Here is an 18,173-nt window from a genome sequence, read left to right as displayed (position 1 = left end):
AAAAAAAAAAAAAAAAGAAAGAAAAGCTAATGATCCTCTCAGTATACCACGAATAACAAGAACTTTAAATTTAATATTTTTTTTTTTATGGAATGCAATGAAATGACCATAAAAAAGGTCAAGAAAAACATTTTCAGGACATAGGCAGTACAACACTGAATTTAAGAATATAGTTCCAGGCCAGGCTCAGTAGCTCACACTTGTAATCCCAGCATTTTGAGAGGCCGAGGCAGGCGGATCGCAGTCGAGACCAGGCTGGCCAACATGATGAAACCCTGTCTCTACTAAAAAATACAAAATTTAGCCAGGCGTGGTGGTCCCAGCTACTCGGGAGGCTGAGGCATGAGAATCACTTGAACCCGGGAGGCGGAGGTTGCAGTGAGCCAAGATCACGCCACTGCACTCCAGACTGGGCGACAGAGCAAAACTGTCTCAAAAAAAAAAAGAATACAGTTCCAGGCCAGGCATAGTGGCTGACACCTATAATCTTTGCACTTTGGGAGGCCGAGGTGGTAGGATTCCTTGAGCCCAGGAGTTTGAGACCAGCCTGGGCAACATGGTGAAACGCCATCTCTATTTAAAAACAAACAAAAAACCAGTTCCAGAGTTGGCTCCACTACTTAATTGCCAGGGGACCCATGGCAAGTGATTTCTTAGTCTCAATTTCTTCATCTGTTAAGGATCAACGATAGTACACACTCCATAGGGCTATTTTAAGGATTAAACAAGATAATATACATAAAGAGTTTAGCACAGTGTCTGGTACACAAAAGGCACTTAATAAATATTAGTTGCCATCTCTTCTATAATTTCCTGGTGATAAAAATGGGAACGGATTTCAGGGAACACCAGGATGGATTAATCAAACGTGTTGACTCAGTGGGCAATAGGGAAAATGGTGCTTCCTTCCATTAAACAGAAATAAGAATGTCAGTAAGAGCTGGTCGGGGATGGGGAAGAAGAAAATGAGTTTGGTTTGGGACAAGCTGAATTTGAGATGGCAGGTGGAGATTTACAGAGGATACCTGGGAATGGGTCTAGTGTCTAGAGAGGAATGCACAGTCATCCTCGCAAGGACAGCTGGAGCTCTAAGAACACTGAAAGAGCACCTGGGGAGTGTGGAGATGTGGGAGAAGAGGAGAGGAAGAAAGAGGAATCAGCCACAGCCAGAAGAGTGAGAAAGCTGTGGGAGAGCCAGGAGAGAGGCCCAGAGAAAAATAATAAGGCATGCATGTTTCTATCAAATGCTGCAGGAAAGCCAAAGAAGGTAAAGAATATCACCACCCACCTTCAAGAGGACCCTGTCAGGAGAGCAGGAGAGGCCAGAACTAAGTCACAAGGGAGTAAGAACTGAGTAGGCACCGAGGGGATGGGGCAGACTGGACAGGAAACAATGCACAGCTGCACTGGGGAATGAGAACCATGCTAGAATAAGGACATCTTGCATTTATCTACAGAAAGTAGATGGACAACAAAGAGGGACAAATGAAGACATGCTGGGCAGGGGCAGGAGGGAAAAATCATTATTAGTAATTATCACAAGGGAAACTGGATATCTTCAGGAACAAAATTTTTTAAAAAAGAAAAAAAAGGGCTTGTGACTAGAATAAAGGAGCATACTTGTTCTCTCCAATAGTAGGGAAGTGGAATACGGTTGAAGAAATGGAGAAATTCTGAGACAGAAATAGGGAATTAAGTGGACCCCTGTGAGACAAGAATGAGGGCAGGTGAGTGGAGTCAGTATGCAACAGTTTCAATAACAGATCCCCAAGACATAAGCAAAGCAAAGCATTGCTACCAAGTCCTAGGGGCCCAGCTGAGGGTGGAGGGCAGGACTGCACTGGTCATCAACTTACTCTCAGGTCAGGCTGTCAGGTATTCTACTTGATCCTTCCCAAGCCCTGCTCAAGAGAGAGCCTGGTTTCTGCATTTTATGGATGAAGACAGAGACTGAAAGTTGCTTTAGGTTGTACAGCTATTGGGCTGCTGAGCCAGGATTCCGTGCCCAGGTCTTTCTGGCTCCACAGCCTATGCTCTTTCCACCATGTCACCTGCTATCAAACTGCAGCAAGCCTTTGTAAGACCATCCCACACCTGTCCCAAGTCCACTGGATGCATCTAGGTCTCATACAGCACTAGAAACTTTATCTGGCAATGCACCATGGTAATTCTTTCATCATGCATGTTCTGGACCAAGCTCAGTTTGCTTCTGAAACACAACTCACCAGTCTCCCTGCTTACTGTGGAGAGGTGATGCTACAATCCAGCAGGTAGACAGTTCTACCATTATGCATTATGGCTTGGAGCTAAGAAGGGATCCTGGACAGTTTGGTGGGTCCTCTAGGCCTCCACCAAGAAACACTGGTTAAAAGCATCTAAAGGAGAAAGGCACCAGTCACAGGGAAGGTGACATCTACTTGTGCTGTCCTACTTGGTTACTTTCTCACTTCCAACTTACATAGAAGACTCTGAATCTCACTTAAGTCTGTACTTTACCAAGTGAAGAAAGACCATCAAGACAAAAGGGAGTCAAAGTAAAGTTCTCTCACTGGTAAGACTCAGTGAGAGACGGACACGAAAGACACTTTCTCACTAAGGCCGTGGGAGGTAAGAAACTTTCCCAAAAGAAAGAGAAGAATCATATTTGAATCCTTATTTGCTGACACCAGAGTTTATTCTCTCTCCTGTATATACATACTACTAAGAGAATCCGTCCTTCTGAAGTTGGGTCAGACTGCTTTTTTGTATAGCAAGCCAGAATTCACTTATTTTCTGAGTCATTTGTAAGATGACATTTTCTCCTAGGTCCAGTAAAGATAAGGCACAATCTAGTGACCAGAGCATGAGATATAAGGTCTGGTATCAATTCTTTAAGTATATGGGCCAGTTATAGCCCATCAGTGTCTCCAATTTGACATGAAGATGACAATTTAGCCAAGGAATACCAAGTGGATTACTGTTTATTCAATGTGTTGGATAAGACACTTGGAATTAAGATGAAAAACTGCATCAACAGCAGGGAAGAAAAATCTGGAGTACCTGGTCAGCCCAGCCCTCTGTCTTGCAGTTACTATGATCAAATTCCTTCAAAGGCACTTTGGAGTGAACAAGGCCTATGTGGGTCTGGAGCTTGTGCTTGACGGTTTTGATATCCTAGTGAGGCAGAGACAGATCAGAAATGCAAATGCATTTGGTTAATTCTTACTTGCTTTCAGTAGTAAATAAAGACCATCATAAATACCAGCCCTTTCTAAATACCAATTAGCACAGGCAAAATATCAAATTGCTGAGTCTAGAAAAATGAGCGAAGGAACCAAAAGTCTTACCTTGAGCCCTGTCCCAGAGATATCTAAGCAGTTTAGTTTCCTGAAAGAAAAGAGGTATCCAATGCCTGCATCTGTGATCTCAGGGTTACCTAGATGTCAAAAACAAGGTAGCATTCTGTTACATTATAAATGTTGTTAAAATGACAACCAAAAATAAGCTCAGAAAAAAGTCCAGGCAATGATAAACTACAAAACATTTGAGTTGGCAAACTGTTCAAAGTAAATTAAATGCAGAAGTCTGATCTTTACTATTCATAATATAGAAGAGCTACACTCAATGATCCTTAAAGATCCTTTACAGCTCTTACTTTCTAGGAGTTGGGGATGAGCAGAAAAATAAATGAACCAGGTAGTTATCCCAAAGGGTTTAATTTGGAACCATATGAAAACATATATAAACATGTATTAAAATGGTTCACCATACTTTATTCATGGCCATTTCACCTCCAAAGTAAAAGCATTTATTTTAAAAACATATTCAAGGGAACTTAGACAGAGATACTATCACCACTCTTACCAACTTGCATTTTTTTTCAGAATCCTTTCTTATATATTACTTTCTCGCGTTAGAGAGTACTACACTTAGCATCGAGTCCTCAAGGCCATAAGCATACTGCCTGGCACATTATAGATGCTCAAAAAATATCTGGTGAATGAATACACTTCCCTGGGAGGCAGACAGGACATTCATTATTATCCTCATTTTACAAAGGCCAAAACCAATGCTCAAAGTGGTTAAATAACTGGTCCGAAGGTATATAACTGGTAGTAAAAGTGGCAGAGCAAGAAGGGTCCTCGGACCTCAAACCCCTGCTCTTTCTATTCTTTTGGCACCATACTGTCCTGCCATAGAGTCAATGGATGCTCAGTTCAATTGCAAATGATCTCTGTCAACCTTTTACCATTGGAGTCAATGTCTTGTTAATTCGAGTAAGTTATCCGTTCATCCAGCTTTTCATCAGGCAAACATTGATAAAAAAAGGACCTAGCTGACAGATACCAAGGATCAGAGGCTCAAGGAAAATAAAGATGAGTCAAAAGTCCTTTAAGTATGCAATGAATATGATGAAAGGTATCTCTGTTTGCACACAGCGAGTGGCATGGATGAATGTGAAAGGGTTTTTCCTACCCTAAAGAGGTGGTATATGCTGGAAAAGTCATTTGACCAGGAGTCAAGAGTCTCTGGCCTCGGTCCCGCTCTGCCACCAAGTTTCTATGGCACCCTGGAAAGTCACCTTTCCTTTCTTACCTCTAAAATGAAGAGGAAGAACAAGATGATCTCTAAGGCCATTCTTCCAACATTAAAATAATCTATAATTTCTAAGAAAACTTACATGATAAGTCTAATAACGTTAGATTCTCAAGGCCTCTTTTCATCACTCGAACTGGTGCTGTCATCTTCCGCACCCCAGCATCAGATAAACAATTATCCTTCAGGTGGAGCTGAGTTACACTAGGGAAACAAAGTACATACATAAATTATTCAGAGTTTGAGACAGTCTAGGTATAAAAACATGCTTTCAACATTTTCATTTAAAAATACAACATATCCTCTACCTCTTGCTATTTCATACCCAATGCATTTAACAGAGTTAAGCTCTTTTGGGCTGGGCATGGTGGCTCACACCTGTAATGTCAGCACTTTGGAAGACTGAGGCTGGAGGATCACTTGGGCCTGGGAGTTAGAGACTCCATCCCTAAAAGAATTTTTTAAAAATTAGCTTGCCAAGGTGCTGTGTGCCTGTGGTCCCAGCTACTTGGGAGGCTGAGGCAGGAAGATGGCTTCAACCAAGGATTTCAAAGCTTGCAGTGAGCTATGATCGCACTACTGCACTCCAGCCTAGGAGACTCACAAAAAAAAAAAAAAAGATTTTTTGGTGCCACTTCAGTTACCAAGTGAGGGTTAATTTAGTGTCATGCAGTACTAATTTCAGAGGGCAGAGGGCACTAAAGGTATATTGTTGAATAAATGGACTTCCACTAAGGGGATAAATATACTTTAAAACAAAAGCTGCTTTTCTGACACATCGTGTGAAAATCAAAAACATTCTAAATATGTCAGGAAAGGCTGCTAAAGAACTCCTATGAGAATTCCTTTTGCAGAGCACACAATCCTCTAAATTTAACCAGCTTTATCAATCTACATTTTCAGATTGGGTTAATAAAATATACCCATAACCCAATCCATCTGCTGCTAAGCTGGAATTGGTGTATTAATATGCTCCGTTTTCACATAAGAAATCTGAGCCTTGGTGCTGCCTAGGCTCACACAACAGTATCTTTTTATGGGGCAGTGGGTAGGTGTCACTGTCAGAAGCAGGCCTCAGGTAGCAGGTTAGATCCAGGTTTGTAATGCTGTTGTTCTGGGTGTTTATAAAACCACAGAGGAATCCATCTGTCCTCCTCTTTGTTGGTCAGAATAATCTGAGAGCAGTCAGACTATTTGTGAATGGTATGAGCTGGGCTATTTCTTTAAATCATGGTTCCTGAAAATAATTTCTTTGGCTATCTTTAATAGCTCATTTCCTTTATAGTTGTAGCTCATTGATAGTTAAAGTAGCAAATGATAATGATTATTGACTATGGTATAATGTCTCATCTCTTGCTAGAATAAACTAGGACTGGATAAATAAAGGGCAAAACCCGAGGCGGGCAGATCACCTGAGGTCAGAAGTTCGAGACCAGGCTGGCCAACATGGCAAAACCCCCGTCTCTATTAAAAGTACAAAAATTAGCTGGCGTGGTGAGAGGCGCCTATAATCCCAGCTATCACGAGGCTGAGGTAAGAGAATAGCTTGAACCCAGGAAGTGGAGGTTGCAGTGAGCCGAGATCGTACCACTGCACTCCAGCCTGGACAACAAAAGCAAGACTCCATCTAAAAAAACAAATAAATAGGGCTGGGTGCGTTGGCTCACGCCTGTAATCCTAGCACTTTGGGAGGTCAAGGCAGGCGGACCACCTGAGGTCAGGAGTTCGAGACCAGCCTGACCAACATGGAGAAACCTCGTATCTACTGAAAATACAAAATTAGCTGGGCGTGGCGGTGCATGCCTGTAATCCCAGCTACTTGGGAGGCTGAGGCAGGAGAATTGCTTGAACTCTGGCGGGTGGAGGTTGTGGTGAGCTGAGATTGTGCCATTGCATTCCAGCCTGGGCAACAAAAACGAAACTGTCTCAAAAAAAAAAAAAAAAAAGAATAAATAAAGGGCAAAACCATTTTTCAACCCAGGTAGCTTCAAGTATTACATGTTTAAATAAAAGTTACTTAGAAAAAGAGAATCAACTAACTGACTTGAGTCAACTGACTGACTTTCTAAGGGTTGTCTAATCTACATTGCTTGTACCAAGTAAATGGAGATTTGGAGATTGACAATGTTTTAGAAAAAAATAAGCAAATCAACATAAGAAGAGGAAGTAATCAGCACTCCTGAAGATAATCCTGTTGGATCAGCCTTTAAAACAATACTGAAACAATTCATCTACAAGTGGTGACAGGTCAGTACCTAGATAGGGCTTCATTGGTGAGATGTTCTAGAAGTTCATGCTCATCTCCAAGCTTGCAACATGAAAGATCCAGGCAGGTCAGCTCCCGGAAAGACTTAATTTCCTCAAGTTTTTCTGAAATCACCAGATACCTATAAAGCATGGAGAGCAATCAATAGCTTCCCCCAACTCCTCTTAAAGCATTACCATTTGCGGATTTCTATCATAGTCAACATCCCACCACCCTATCAGGACACAGTACTATGGAATAAGCAGACTTCACTAATTACTATCAGGGCAAAGGCTGAAGTTTTCAATTAGTAAATGTCTTGAACATCTTTTTATGTGATGGTGAAATAAAAATTCTGAATAATAAATAAAAAAATGTATATTAGCAAAGGAAAGTCACAAGTGAAGACATCTGCTTTGTTATCAGACAGACCTTGGCATTGGTGTTGGGACCTTACCTGAGAATTTCCAAACTTTAGGATACTCAAATTTTTAATTACTAATTCTTTTAAAGTCGCTTTTAATCTAACGCTCAACATCCTGTGATTTGAAAACTGGAGCAAGGTCAAGACCGGTTTCCAATCTGCACATCCCCCAGAACATACCAAGAGATATTTGGCACATCACATTTTATCTTTCCTGAACACTCCCCTGTGCCTTTGTTACCCTAACTTTACTCCAAAAGTATGTACAGCAAGACTGCTACAAGGACTCACTCCAGTCTAGATGGATATTAAGACAAACCCTGAGCACCAGCAACTTAATTACGTTGTAGCACCTTGCCAAGTTGTTATCTGGAAGCGTCAGGGAAGCCTCTGGAGAGGGAAAGGAGATCAAAACAGCATTCCACAGCCCAGGCTGGGGCCTCCGCCCCGCTTTCTAGTGGTTCATCTATCTCAGATGAGGTCAGTGAGAAAAAATGAAAGGGATTAGGTGTGACAGGAAACGGAGAGGAGAGGAACCTAAGAGGACAGGGAAACTGACTTGTGGCAAGAGCAGGCCTCTCTCATCCACCTTCCTCTTGGATGTCTAGAAGTTTCCACAGTAAGATGGTGTGTTAGGATCAGTGGGGTTACACCTAAGAGGTCACACCTCTCTTCCATCAGCAGGATCACAACTGCCAAAAACAGGATGGAATAATCAGAGGGCAAGAGGGGAGTTAATCTCTTTTCTTCCTACTTCCAAACAAAAAAAGATGTACTCAAACTAATGACTGGCCTGGCTGCTAGGTACAGATGGCCTGAGGCACTGATACCCCTTTAAAGGGTGGAACCTAAGCTGTCAGGAGATCGAGCTCAGCTGGGTACACAAAAGAGCCTTATTTACTCAGATGTATTTTAATTGCACTGTAAATACAGCTGCTGTTTTTCACCTTCCAATCACAGAGTTGAAGTGTGTTAATGGGGATTTAGGGGATTACTGGCAATCAGAGAAAGGAAAACACATATCCTTTGATCAATTAACCAAAAGATTTTTAGTAATTCTGAAACAAGGGTTCTCTGCAAAGGACATAACACTGTGTAATGTGATTAAGAAACATTACGAAACTCAAGGTTGAGGAACAAACGTGTTAGGCCACAGACACTACTAGATGCTAATCTAGGACATAATCGAAGCTCTAGGTTCTTGCTTGCAACCAGTCTTCCAAATTTTCCCTTAAAGGGTTCAGAACGGTACAGTGGAAAGGCAATAGAAAGAGCACAGACCAGATCTGAGTTTGGATTCTAACAGCCCAATTACTTGTGTGATTGTGAGACAGTTACTTAACCTTTCTGACCCTCAATTTCTCCAGCTACACAATGGGGCCAATGATTACTTCTTTTCAGGATTATTGAGAAAAAGAGAAACAGTATTTTAAAACTCCATGGCATCTTGCAGGACCTCATGAAATAGTAGCTATTACTATTATGTCAATAACAAAAGGTGGTATTTTAAGGAAAACATACTTGCCTCCCCGTGACCACCAGCGGGATTAAAAATCACTGGGGTTTCAACACAAAGAAGAGAGTTTTCGTAAGGTTGGAATCCAGTTGCAAAGACACTTGCTTCTGGCAGGTAGCTTTGTGACTTAACCCCAAGATAGCAAGTGCCTGCACCTACCCAGTTATTTTATTTTCATTTATTTTTTCAAGCTCATTACTTTTGACCTGAACCCCTTTGTGCTGACAAAACCTCTTGGACTGCAGCTACAGCCCTGGATTGCAAATGCAGCCTCAAATTTCCTGCCCTCTCTTTTTCTTCAAGGATTCAAAAGAAGAGGGGTTTTGATCACAATTCAAAGTCTTACATTTGAATGAGACAGTCAAGTCTGGAATTGCAGCAATAAAATACGGGCTAAAAGATTATGTTCAAAATGTTTCCTGTATTTTCTGGCTGGGCGTGGTCGCTCACGCTTGTAATCCCAGCACTTTGGAAGGCTGAGGTGGGTGGATCACTTGAGGTCAGGAGTTCAAAACCAGCCTGGTCAACATGGTGAAACCCTATCTCTACCAAAAAATACAAAAATTAGCTGGGCACGGTGGCAGGCGCCTGTAGTCCCGGCTACTCGGGAGGCTGAGGTGGGAGAATCACCTGAACCTGGGAGGCGGAGGCTGCAGTGAGCCAAGATCATGCCACTGCACTCAAGCCTGAGCAACAGAGTGAAACCCTGTCTCAAAAAGAAAAAAAAAAAAAGTTTCCTATATTTTCTGATTATTATATAAATGTAAATGTTTCTTACATTTTCTGACAATGTATCACTTTCACTGAAAAAAATAAAATATAGAAAAGTATAAAGAATATAAAATCAGTTCCAATCCCACCATCTAGACTACTTTTTGGTAGGTTTCTTTTTTCTATCTATGCAGTACATACATTTTAAAAATCTCTTTCTTAGAATATTATCTTAATAGTTACATAATATTTCATCATATAAATATACTATAATTTGCTTAACCAATTCCCTACTGTTGAACACTTAGTTTTTAGATTTTCACTCATACAAACAGTACTACAATGAACACTCTTTTGTAAAAATATCCATTCCCATCTTTGATTATTACATTAGGGATTAGAATAGATTCTTAGTAAGTAGAATTAATGGGTCAAACAAACAGTATGGATGTTTTCAAGGTTCTTGATACATATTGCCAACCTGCTTCCAGAAATGCTACACTAATTTATGTCCTCATCAAATGTGAATGAAAAGTGCTATTCTCATTCCAGTCCGACCAATCTGCCACTGTAACAGTATCCAGATATTGCAAATGGATAAACAGCATTTTCAATAGCATGGGAAATATTAAGCTATAAAGGTAGGTGGGGAAAAAACAGAATACAAGTTGTACAAAGTATATATTCCCAAATGCATAAAAATAATATATTTGAAAATGATCACGTGAGATTATGAATTTTTTAGTACCACAATTTTAGGTATTCCCCAAATAGTATATATTGCTTTCATAAAATAATTTTAAAACAAGATATACATCACAATTCTATTTTGCCACTGTTCTAACTTTTCAACAACAAACATAAACAACTTAGAAGAAAAAATGAAGGGTAAAATGTATTTTAAATGCATAAGCTACAATGAAATATTGCTTGACTTTTTCCTTTAGGCAAGGTAATTTTTTTCCTTTCCACTGGCAGCAGCTCCAAGCCCAGCCACGACTGAGACCATAGTCCAGAGACAGAGCTTTCAAGGTGCCTGCTCAGTTTATGAGCCAAGTTTCTGTCCTTTTCTACATGTGTTTATGTCTTTTCTTTTTAAAATATAGTATTTGGCCTGTGGTGAAACCATTAATTCTATGAGCTGATTAAATAAAGATCATTTTTCCTTTATTAAGCATATGAGTTTACCTTCTGTTTTCAGATATGGCTTTCTCTTACATACATTTTTTGTTCAGCCCTTGTTATAATGCTCATCCAGATAAGCTGCCGGCTGGGCACAGTGGCTCACGCCTGTAATCCCAGCACTTTGGAAGGCTGAGGCGGGTGGATCACCTGAGGTCAGGAGTTTGAGACAAACCTGGCCAACGTGGTGAAACCCCGTATCACTAAAAATACAAAAAATTAGCCGGGCGTGGTGGTGGGTGCCTGTAATCCCGGCTACTTAGGAGGCTGAGTCAGGAGAATTGCTTAAATCTGGGAGGCGGAGGTTGCAGTGAGTCGAGATTGCACCACTGCACTCCAGCCTGGGAAACAAGAGTGAAACTCCATCTCAAAAGAAAAAAAAGAAAAAAAACAGTAAGCTGCCTTTCAGGTCTAATCACAGAATAGTTCATACAGTAGTATACAATAAAGCTATTTTAAAAACCTACAAGTAGGCCAGGCACGGTGGCTCACGCCTGTAATCCCAGCACTTTGGGAGGCTGAGGTGGGCGGATCACGAGGTCAAGAGATCGACACCATCCTGGCCAACATGGTGAAATCCTGTCTCTACTAAAAATACAAAAATCATGGTGGCACATGCCCGTAATCCCAGCTACTGGGGAGGCTGAGGCAGGCGAATCGCTTGAACCAGGCAGTTGGAGGTTGCAGTGTGAGCTGGGATGCCACTGCCACTCCAGCCTAGTGACAGAGTGAGACTGTCTCAAAAGAAGAAGAAGAAGAAAAAAAAAACCTACCAGTATTGATGATAAATGATTTTCAAATTATGTGAAGAAAGCAAGGTCCATTAGAATGTATGCAGCATGCTGCCATTTGTATAACAAAGAAGGGAACTACATAAACATGTATGTGTGTAGAACATCTTTAGAATGGTATTTTAAAAACTGGTAACAGTATTTGGTCTCTGGGGAGAGGAAACTGGAGATGAGATAGGAAGAAGGCTTCTGTTTCATTTTATGCCCCTCTGTGTTTGTGTTTAAATTGTTTGCCTTGTATATTTTTATTGTTTTTTGCAAGTTTAAAAAGAAATTAGATGTTTTGAAAGTGTTTTTACATGATGGTAGAGTAAAAATTTTAAATAAAGCATATGAGCAAAGGCAAGTCACAAGAGAAAAAATATCTGCTTTGTTAGACTATAGACCTTAATGTAGGGACTTTATCTGAGAATTGCCAAACTTTAGGATATTTGAAATTTTAATCACCCAATCTTTTAAGGTCATTTTTTATCTAATGGTCAGTATTTAGTGGTCTGAAAACCAAAAACAGGCCCCAAAACTCTGGATACTAATCTCCCCATCTGCAAGAGCATATCAAGAGATATTTGGCAGATCACATTTTGTCTTTTCTATTTTCTCTTTGAAAGCTGGTAGAAGAATATTTTCTACTTAATGGAGGAGCTGTGACAACTAATCCTTGTAAAATGATTTCACAATAAAGTTAAGTGTCATCTCGTCTAAGACGTGAGGAGAAGGAAGAGTGATTTTTTCAATATGGTCTTTCACTTTGTATATGGAAGTTCTAACCTGAAGTGCTATTTGATGAGGGAAGCCCCTGAGCCCACTAAGCCCCAGAGCTTGACAGAATTAACACACCCAATAAAATACTGAATAACCTAATTAGAACACCCACCTGTTTCGCAAACACAGGGAGCAAAGCACCAAACTTCCATAGGCCTCAGTGAATTTCTGTAAAGCCCTCAGCCCTGCACCTGGCTCAGTGAATTTCTGTCTGGCTTCAGCAGCAGAGAACAGCTTTTCGGCAATCTGCTCAGGAAAGCCAATAAGGGAATCAATGTGATCCACATTGTCGGAGATGAAGCCCAGGACAAGGCTGAAGAGGGATTTGGCGGAGTACCGAAGATTCCCCTCCCGGGTATATGTGAAGATGAAATGATCAGTCTTCTCTTTCCGCGCAGTGTCGTCTTCCCTGTTCATGCAAAGCTCCACAGAAAAGCCTTTAGGGAATAGTCTGAAAGGCCTTGGCTTCTGCAGGCTACTCCTGACACCATCCAGAGCCAGATTGACCATGTGCAGCTGCCCATTTTCTCGCACGTAGATGGGCCCTGGGTCTAGGTGGTTTTCTGAGCTGAGGTAGTAAGACATTGCCTTGGTAGCAACTGTGAAAGCAAGGCACAGGGAAGCAAATCCAATTAAAATGCCATTTGTAACATGTAACTTCATCTTGCTGTGCCCAGGGCTTTATGAGCCTACCAGGCAGGACTGGTGGCTGTTTTAGGAAAAGCAAAACTTACCAGTTGCCTGGGAACTTTGGCATTCGAGGTTGCCTTTATTGCCTCTACCTGGAATGCCCCTTCCTACTCTCCCCTTTTTCTTGTTTATCTGGCCATCTCCTACTCATCTTTCAAAACCCAGGTCAAGGCCAGACGCAGAGGCTCATGCCTGTAATCCCAGCACTTTGGGAGGCCGAGGCGGGTGGATCACCTGAGGTCAGGAGTTTGAGACCAGCCTGGCCAACATGGTGAAACCCCATCTCTACTAAAAATACAAAAATTAGCCGAGTGTGTGCCTGTAGTTCCAGCTACTCGGAAGGCTGAGGCAAGAGAATCGCTTGAACCCAGGAGACAGAGGTTATGGTGAGCCAAGATCGTTTCACTGCACTCCAGCCTGGGTGACAAGAACAAGACTCCAAAACAACAACAACAACAACAAAAACCCCAGGTCAAAATCTCATCTTTAAAATTCACACTAAGGAAGTTGTCACAGATGTCAGCAAAGATTCATTTATGTGTAAATTAATGGCAGCAAGTTTATACTAGCAAAACAATTGGAAAATAACCTAAATGTCCAATAATTGGGATGTTAATAAATACGTTACGACTTATACGTACCATGGAATGTGATAAAGTGATTAAAATTATAAATTTTTTAAAAATGTGTTTACACACAGAAAAAAGACTAGAAATAAATAACTTCCTGGCTAGCTTGACACAGTCCACAAACTTCTTGGTTGCGCTTGGTTCACTGTTCTATTTATTTGTTTCTGAGTTTGCCATCTGCTGCTTTGAGCTCCTTGAGAGGAGGAACCATGTTGAATTCATGCAGACTCTATAACACAGTGCCCTGGCATCTTACAGTCCCTGAGCAGATAGTGTGCAACCAACGGTTTACTCATTTGCTAAATTTTACAAAGCCCAAAAGTAACAGGATTTTTTTAAAATCTAGAAATAAACACCTCCACTACAAGAGCTACATAAAAGCTATTCTAGCCTTTGGACACTTCGTATCTATTAAAGTTCTATTAGGGCAGTTTTAACATAAAAAAGTCAAACAGTTGGGCATTTCTGCAGTCATGTGGGTAATATTATGTGCCCAAGAACTGGAATACTTGTTTTCCTCCTGAGTAACCGTGAGATTTCAAAACACATGAAAAAGTGCTATGTTAAATAAAATGAAGGTATTTATTTGATGATCATTTCTACAATTTAAAGGGAGAAGAGAGGTAGAATATCATACAGGCCTGATAATATCCCTAAAAGAATATGATTGAGTTTTAGAGTGAACCAACTCAGCTTCTTCTGCATCAATGTGGGGCCACAATGTGGCCCTGAAGCCACTTACGAGTGTCAGCCACATTTAAGTCCGTGATCAAAAATGCTGAGTCTCTGGAGATGAAACAATGGTCCTGTGTGTGGGAATCAGTACTATCCATGTTTCTCTCAAGGATAATTATGTGTATAAAAGCACGAGAGAAGAGTATTCTGCCTAGCTCTAGAGCCTCACCCTTTCCTGCTCATCTTCTTATGTCCTACAATCTTTGGCCCTGTCATACTACCCAGGTAAACTGGCCATGCTCTCATGTCCCACTGGCCATTGCCCGTTCTGTTCCCTTTGGCTGGAACATCCTGCTCTGCCTCCCTGACCTAGCTAATTCCTACTCATCATTAACATCGTTCCTCTTCTGGGAAACCTTCCCTAACCCCTGCACCAGTATGTGCCTGTCTGGTTTTCCCAGAGCACCTAGTCTCTCCTACATAGCACTTAGAACCATGTACTATGTCTGTTCACTTGTTAATGTACCCAGAGTGGTGAGCTTTTTGAAGGCAAGGTACTTATTTGATTCATCTATCTTTCCCAGGCCTGACATAGTGCCTAGTACTAAGTAAGCCCTCAGAAGATATTTGCTGAACTGTATGAAAGGAAGGGTAAGACCTCAAAGGACAAACTTAGTGCTCTCAGTTGCAGGGCCTGCTGATACTGTTGCTAGGAGCCAGCTCCTTTTCCAGGCAACAGCTGCAGGCTCCTCCCCCACTTGCCAGACCATTCTGCAGGTGGCAAAAGCAAAGCAGACGATGGGAGTATATTGCTACTGGTACTACAAGGGGTGGGAGACAACTAAACTAAAAAACAAGGGGAAAAAAATTCTGTCACAGTGCTAGCTCTTACAACCCATACTTTTCTCTTGCCAGCATTTACAGCGCCTGCTGCTAAGGAGATGCCTCATTTATTCTGAGCTCTTCTTCCAGTAGGGGTGAGCATCTGGACCCTCCAACCTTGCAGACCTTAATTTTGACTGAGGAAGTAAAGCAGATGTCCTTTGGTTTTTATCCCTGTCATTTAACATTCAGAGCTCTACTCTACCTGTAGATCAGAAAGCAGATGCTAGGTATGGCCCTAAAAAGGACTGACGTGATTTTAACAACAGAAAGACAAATTCTATGGAAGATACCCTATTATAGTGGATGAATACACTGTGAACTCCCTGAGCAATGAAACAGGGTCTGCTCATCTGTATTGCCCCCAACCCTCACCCCTAATAGTGTCTTCCACAAATACTGTTGTAAAATGGACAAATGGATGGATGGCTGGGTGGGTGGGTGACCACTTCAGATGAAAATTAGAAGTCTGATTCCATCCAGCAGAGGGCACAAGCAGCTTGGGACTACAGTAAGGACCCTAATCTGGGCTCCTCAAAATCTGGGATGCTTTGGCTTCCAGGGATCATTTTCAAAAAAAGGGAACGGTTCTGGTTTTTTGTTTGTTTTTCTTTAGATTACCCATCAAATACCATTTCTCCTTCTAAATGAGGAAAAAATAAATACAATTTTTTCCTGGAGAGTAAACCCACATCATTTGTCCAGAAGCCACTGGAGGAATTGACTTTGGTTCAGGAATCCTGGTGTCCTTTAATTTCTACTACTAAATCAGCACATCCTGCATTCTCCCAAAAAGGAGCTTCCTGAGAGTCTATGAGGTACTATAACATGATCTGAGGTACTATAACATGATCTAAGCATTAAATTAACATTTGAACCCTTCAAGGCTAAGGACAAGAAAGGCAAGAGAATTCTACATAAAACTTCTCTACTTGGGTTTATTTGACCCTCGCTAATGTACAGGATGGTGTACAGGGTGGTGTATTACAAATGGACCTGTTCTAAACCATGGTGAAAACCCCATCCAAATTGAAAAATTAAAATACTTAGTCACTACAATAATAACAATGTCCAATGTAGATCGTAGTAGCTGTATTATATATTGGATCAAGAGTAACAGCGACATTTTGATAGTCTCCCAGCCTGCTACAGTAAGGCAGCTTTGTAACCCATACGACAGCATAGAAAAATATTATAATCATGTATGTTCTAGCATTTGGTCACCACAAGAGAGCCAAAGTTACCACGAAGTGTACCATTTCATCAAATGAAGGAAACATAGCTGTATTACATTAAAAACTCAGTTCTATACAGCTTTCTTGAAAAAGGCCAGATAAAATTATTGATACTACATATGACAGTTTTTTAGACCTTGAATCCAGTTTTCCAAGCAAAAAGCATGACTATCCCAGTCAGGTGAACTGGGGTTATCAGGGAGCCCACAGGGTAAAATTATGAGCTGAATTTACAGCTAATTTGAAGAGAAGAAGAAGAAAATACCTAACTTCAGAAGATAAAGTAAGATAAAAATCCCCTAAAAATAGTAAGTTGTAGGAATAACTATGATGTTTAACGATACTGGATGATGGCTACCATTTATTAAGCACCTACCAGTTGCCAAGCACTGTTAGGTACTATATAAAGTGATCTCACGTAATCTCTAATGAACCTATGAGGTCAGTATTGCCTTTTAATAGACAAAGAGACCCACGGAAATAAAATAACTTACTCTAGAACAGAGCTAGTAAGTGGCAGAGCCAGAATTCAATCTCAGGGTCGCATTACTGCAAAGCTCAAGCTCTTTCCTTGGCATGATGCTGTTTCTCAAGACTAAAAATATGACATCAGCCTTAAGGATAGAAAAAAAAAATGTGAAAAATTAATCTCACCCACCTGTTTGATCCCTCTAGTATTCACTGGTTGAAGCCTGAGGGGAGGGGGAAGGGATAAGATTGAAAAAAAAAAAAAAAACGAAAACCGGTGCACATCTAGGGAAAGAGCTGGTGGGAACAGAGCCAGGACAGTTACAACGAGGCCTCCCTTCTTCCCTCTGCCAGGCCCAAAATGAGCTACATCCATATACCAGGAGAACATCTGCCAGCCCATGGCCTTCATCCCAAGGCTGCCCACACTTAGTTTATCTGAAAATGCAGTATTCTTGGGAAAATTTCTAAATAAAAACCTGAACAGAAACTAAACTGTGGGTAGTTCTAAACCAGCAATAACCAACAATCCACCTTCATTGTTCTGTGTGTCCCCATTCTTCAATTTTCAACTTTCCTCACTACTTTTTTCCTATAATATGCACTTTACTGCCTTCTCACCCATACCTTTTCCTCTCTCAGGCTCCCTACTGCCCCCCAAGAACATGCCAATCTCTCCCACAATGTGACTCTTAACAACTCTAGAGCTTCTCACACCAAAAATCCTAACCCCACTCCCTTCGCTCACCTCAGCTCCCCTGCCCGCCTCAAGCCTCAGACCCTTCCAGCCCTTCCGTGCTCCTGCTGAAAGGTGGCTTGCTTGTTCCACAGACCCAACCCTTCCAACCTCCAATCTCCCAACCTCCACCTGCCTCCCTTTCTTTCCCCAACTCCTCCACCCCTACTCCTTCCCTCCACCATCTATTCTTCCCGTCTTCCCACTCTAGGGGCTTCCCTCTCCTAGGCCCCCAATCTCTCCAACCCTTTCCTTGCCTTCTGTTCTCAATCTTCAAGACCCTCTTCCTTCACGCCTATCCCTAACTTGGCATTCCACACCCCCAACTTTTCTTCCCTGTCCCCAAGACCCCACCCTCTCTATTCCTATCCTAGCTCCTTTCCTCCTTGAACCCCTAAAATCCCATTTCCTTTCCCCATTCCTTCTTCCCGCTCTCTGCCCACGCATGCCTTCGTTCCGCTCTCTCCCCACGCGTGCCTCTCCCCGAGTCCACCCAGGCTAATCCTGCTCCCTATCCCACCCCGGCCCCGAACCCCAATTCTCACACGTCCCCATAGCCTGCCCCCGCACCCCTACGCCACCCTTAAACCCATCGTCCACACCCATATACCTCATCCTCCCCTCAACCCGCGCCCCGCCGTCCCTCTCGGGC

The 18,173-nt window shown here is 41.8% G+C and overlaps 1 protein-coding gene across 1 annotated transcript in view; it reads right to left on the bottom strand.

Moving 5' to 3' along the window:
- LRRC42 (leucine rich repeat containing 42) overlaps positions 1-18,158 on the bottom strand; it is a 21,075-nt gene extending 2,917 nt beyond the window's left edge. The window contains exons 1-7 of the mRNA XM_011973799.1: positions 18,132-18,158; positions 16,976-17,009; positions 12,319-12,805; positions 6,831-6,962; positions 4,661-4,779; positions 3,327-3,415; positions 3,040-3,153 (exon numbers count right to left, since the gene is read on the bottom strand). Of these exons, the coding sequence (XP_011829189.1) occupies positions 3,040-3,153; positions 3,327-3,415; positions 4,661-4,779; positions 6,831-6,962; positions 12,319-12,791 (927 nt within the window). The 5' untranslated portion in view covers positions 12,792-12,805; positions 16,976-17,009; positions 18,132-18,158. The remainder of the gene's footprint in view (positions 1-3,039; positions 3,154-3,326; positions 3,416-4,660; positions 4,780-6,830; positions 6,963-12,318; positions 12,806-16,975; positions 17,010-18,131) is intronic.
- Positions 18,159-18,173: the final 15 nt, after the last annotated feature.

This window comes from Mandrillus leucophaeus, unplaced genomic scaffold, assembly GCF_000951045.1.
Source record: "Mandrillus leucophaeus isolate KB7577 unplaced genomic scaffold, Mleu.le_1.0 Scaffold14, whole genome shotgun sequence".
In the NCBI taxonomy this organism is placed as follows: domain Eukaryota; kingdom Metazoa; phylum Chordata; class Mammalia; order Primates; family Cercopithecidae; genus Mandrillus; species Mandrillus leucophaeus.
The sequence above is the reverse complement of the archived record's forward strand: the minus strand, read 5'-3'. Positions and strand labels throughout refer to the sequence as shown.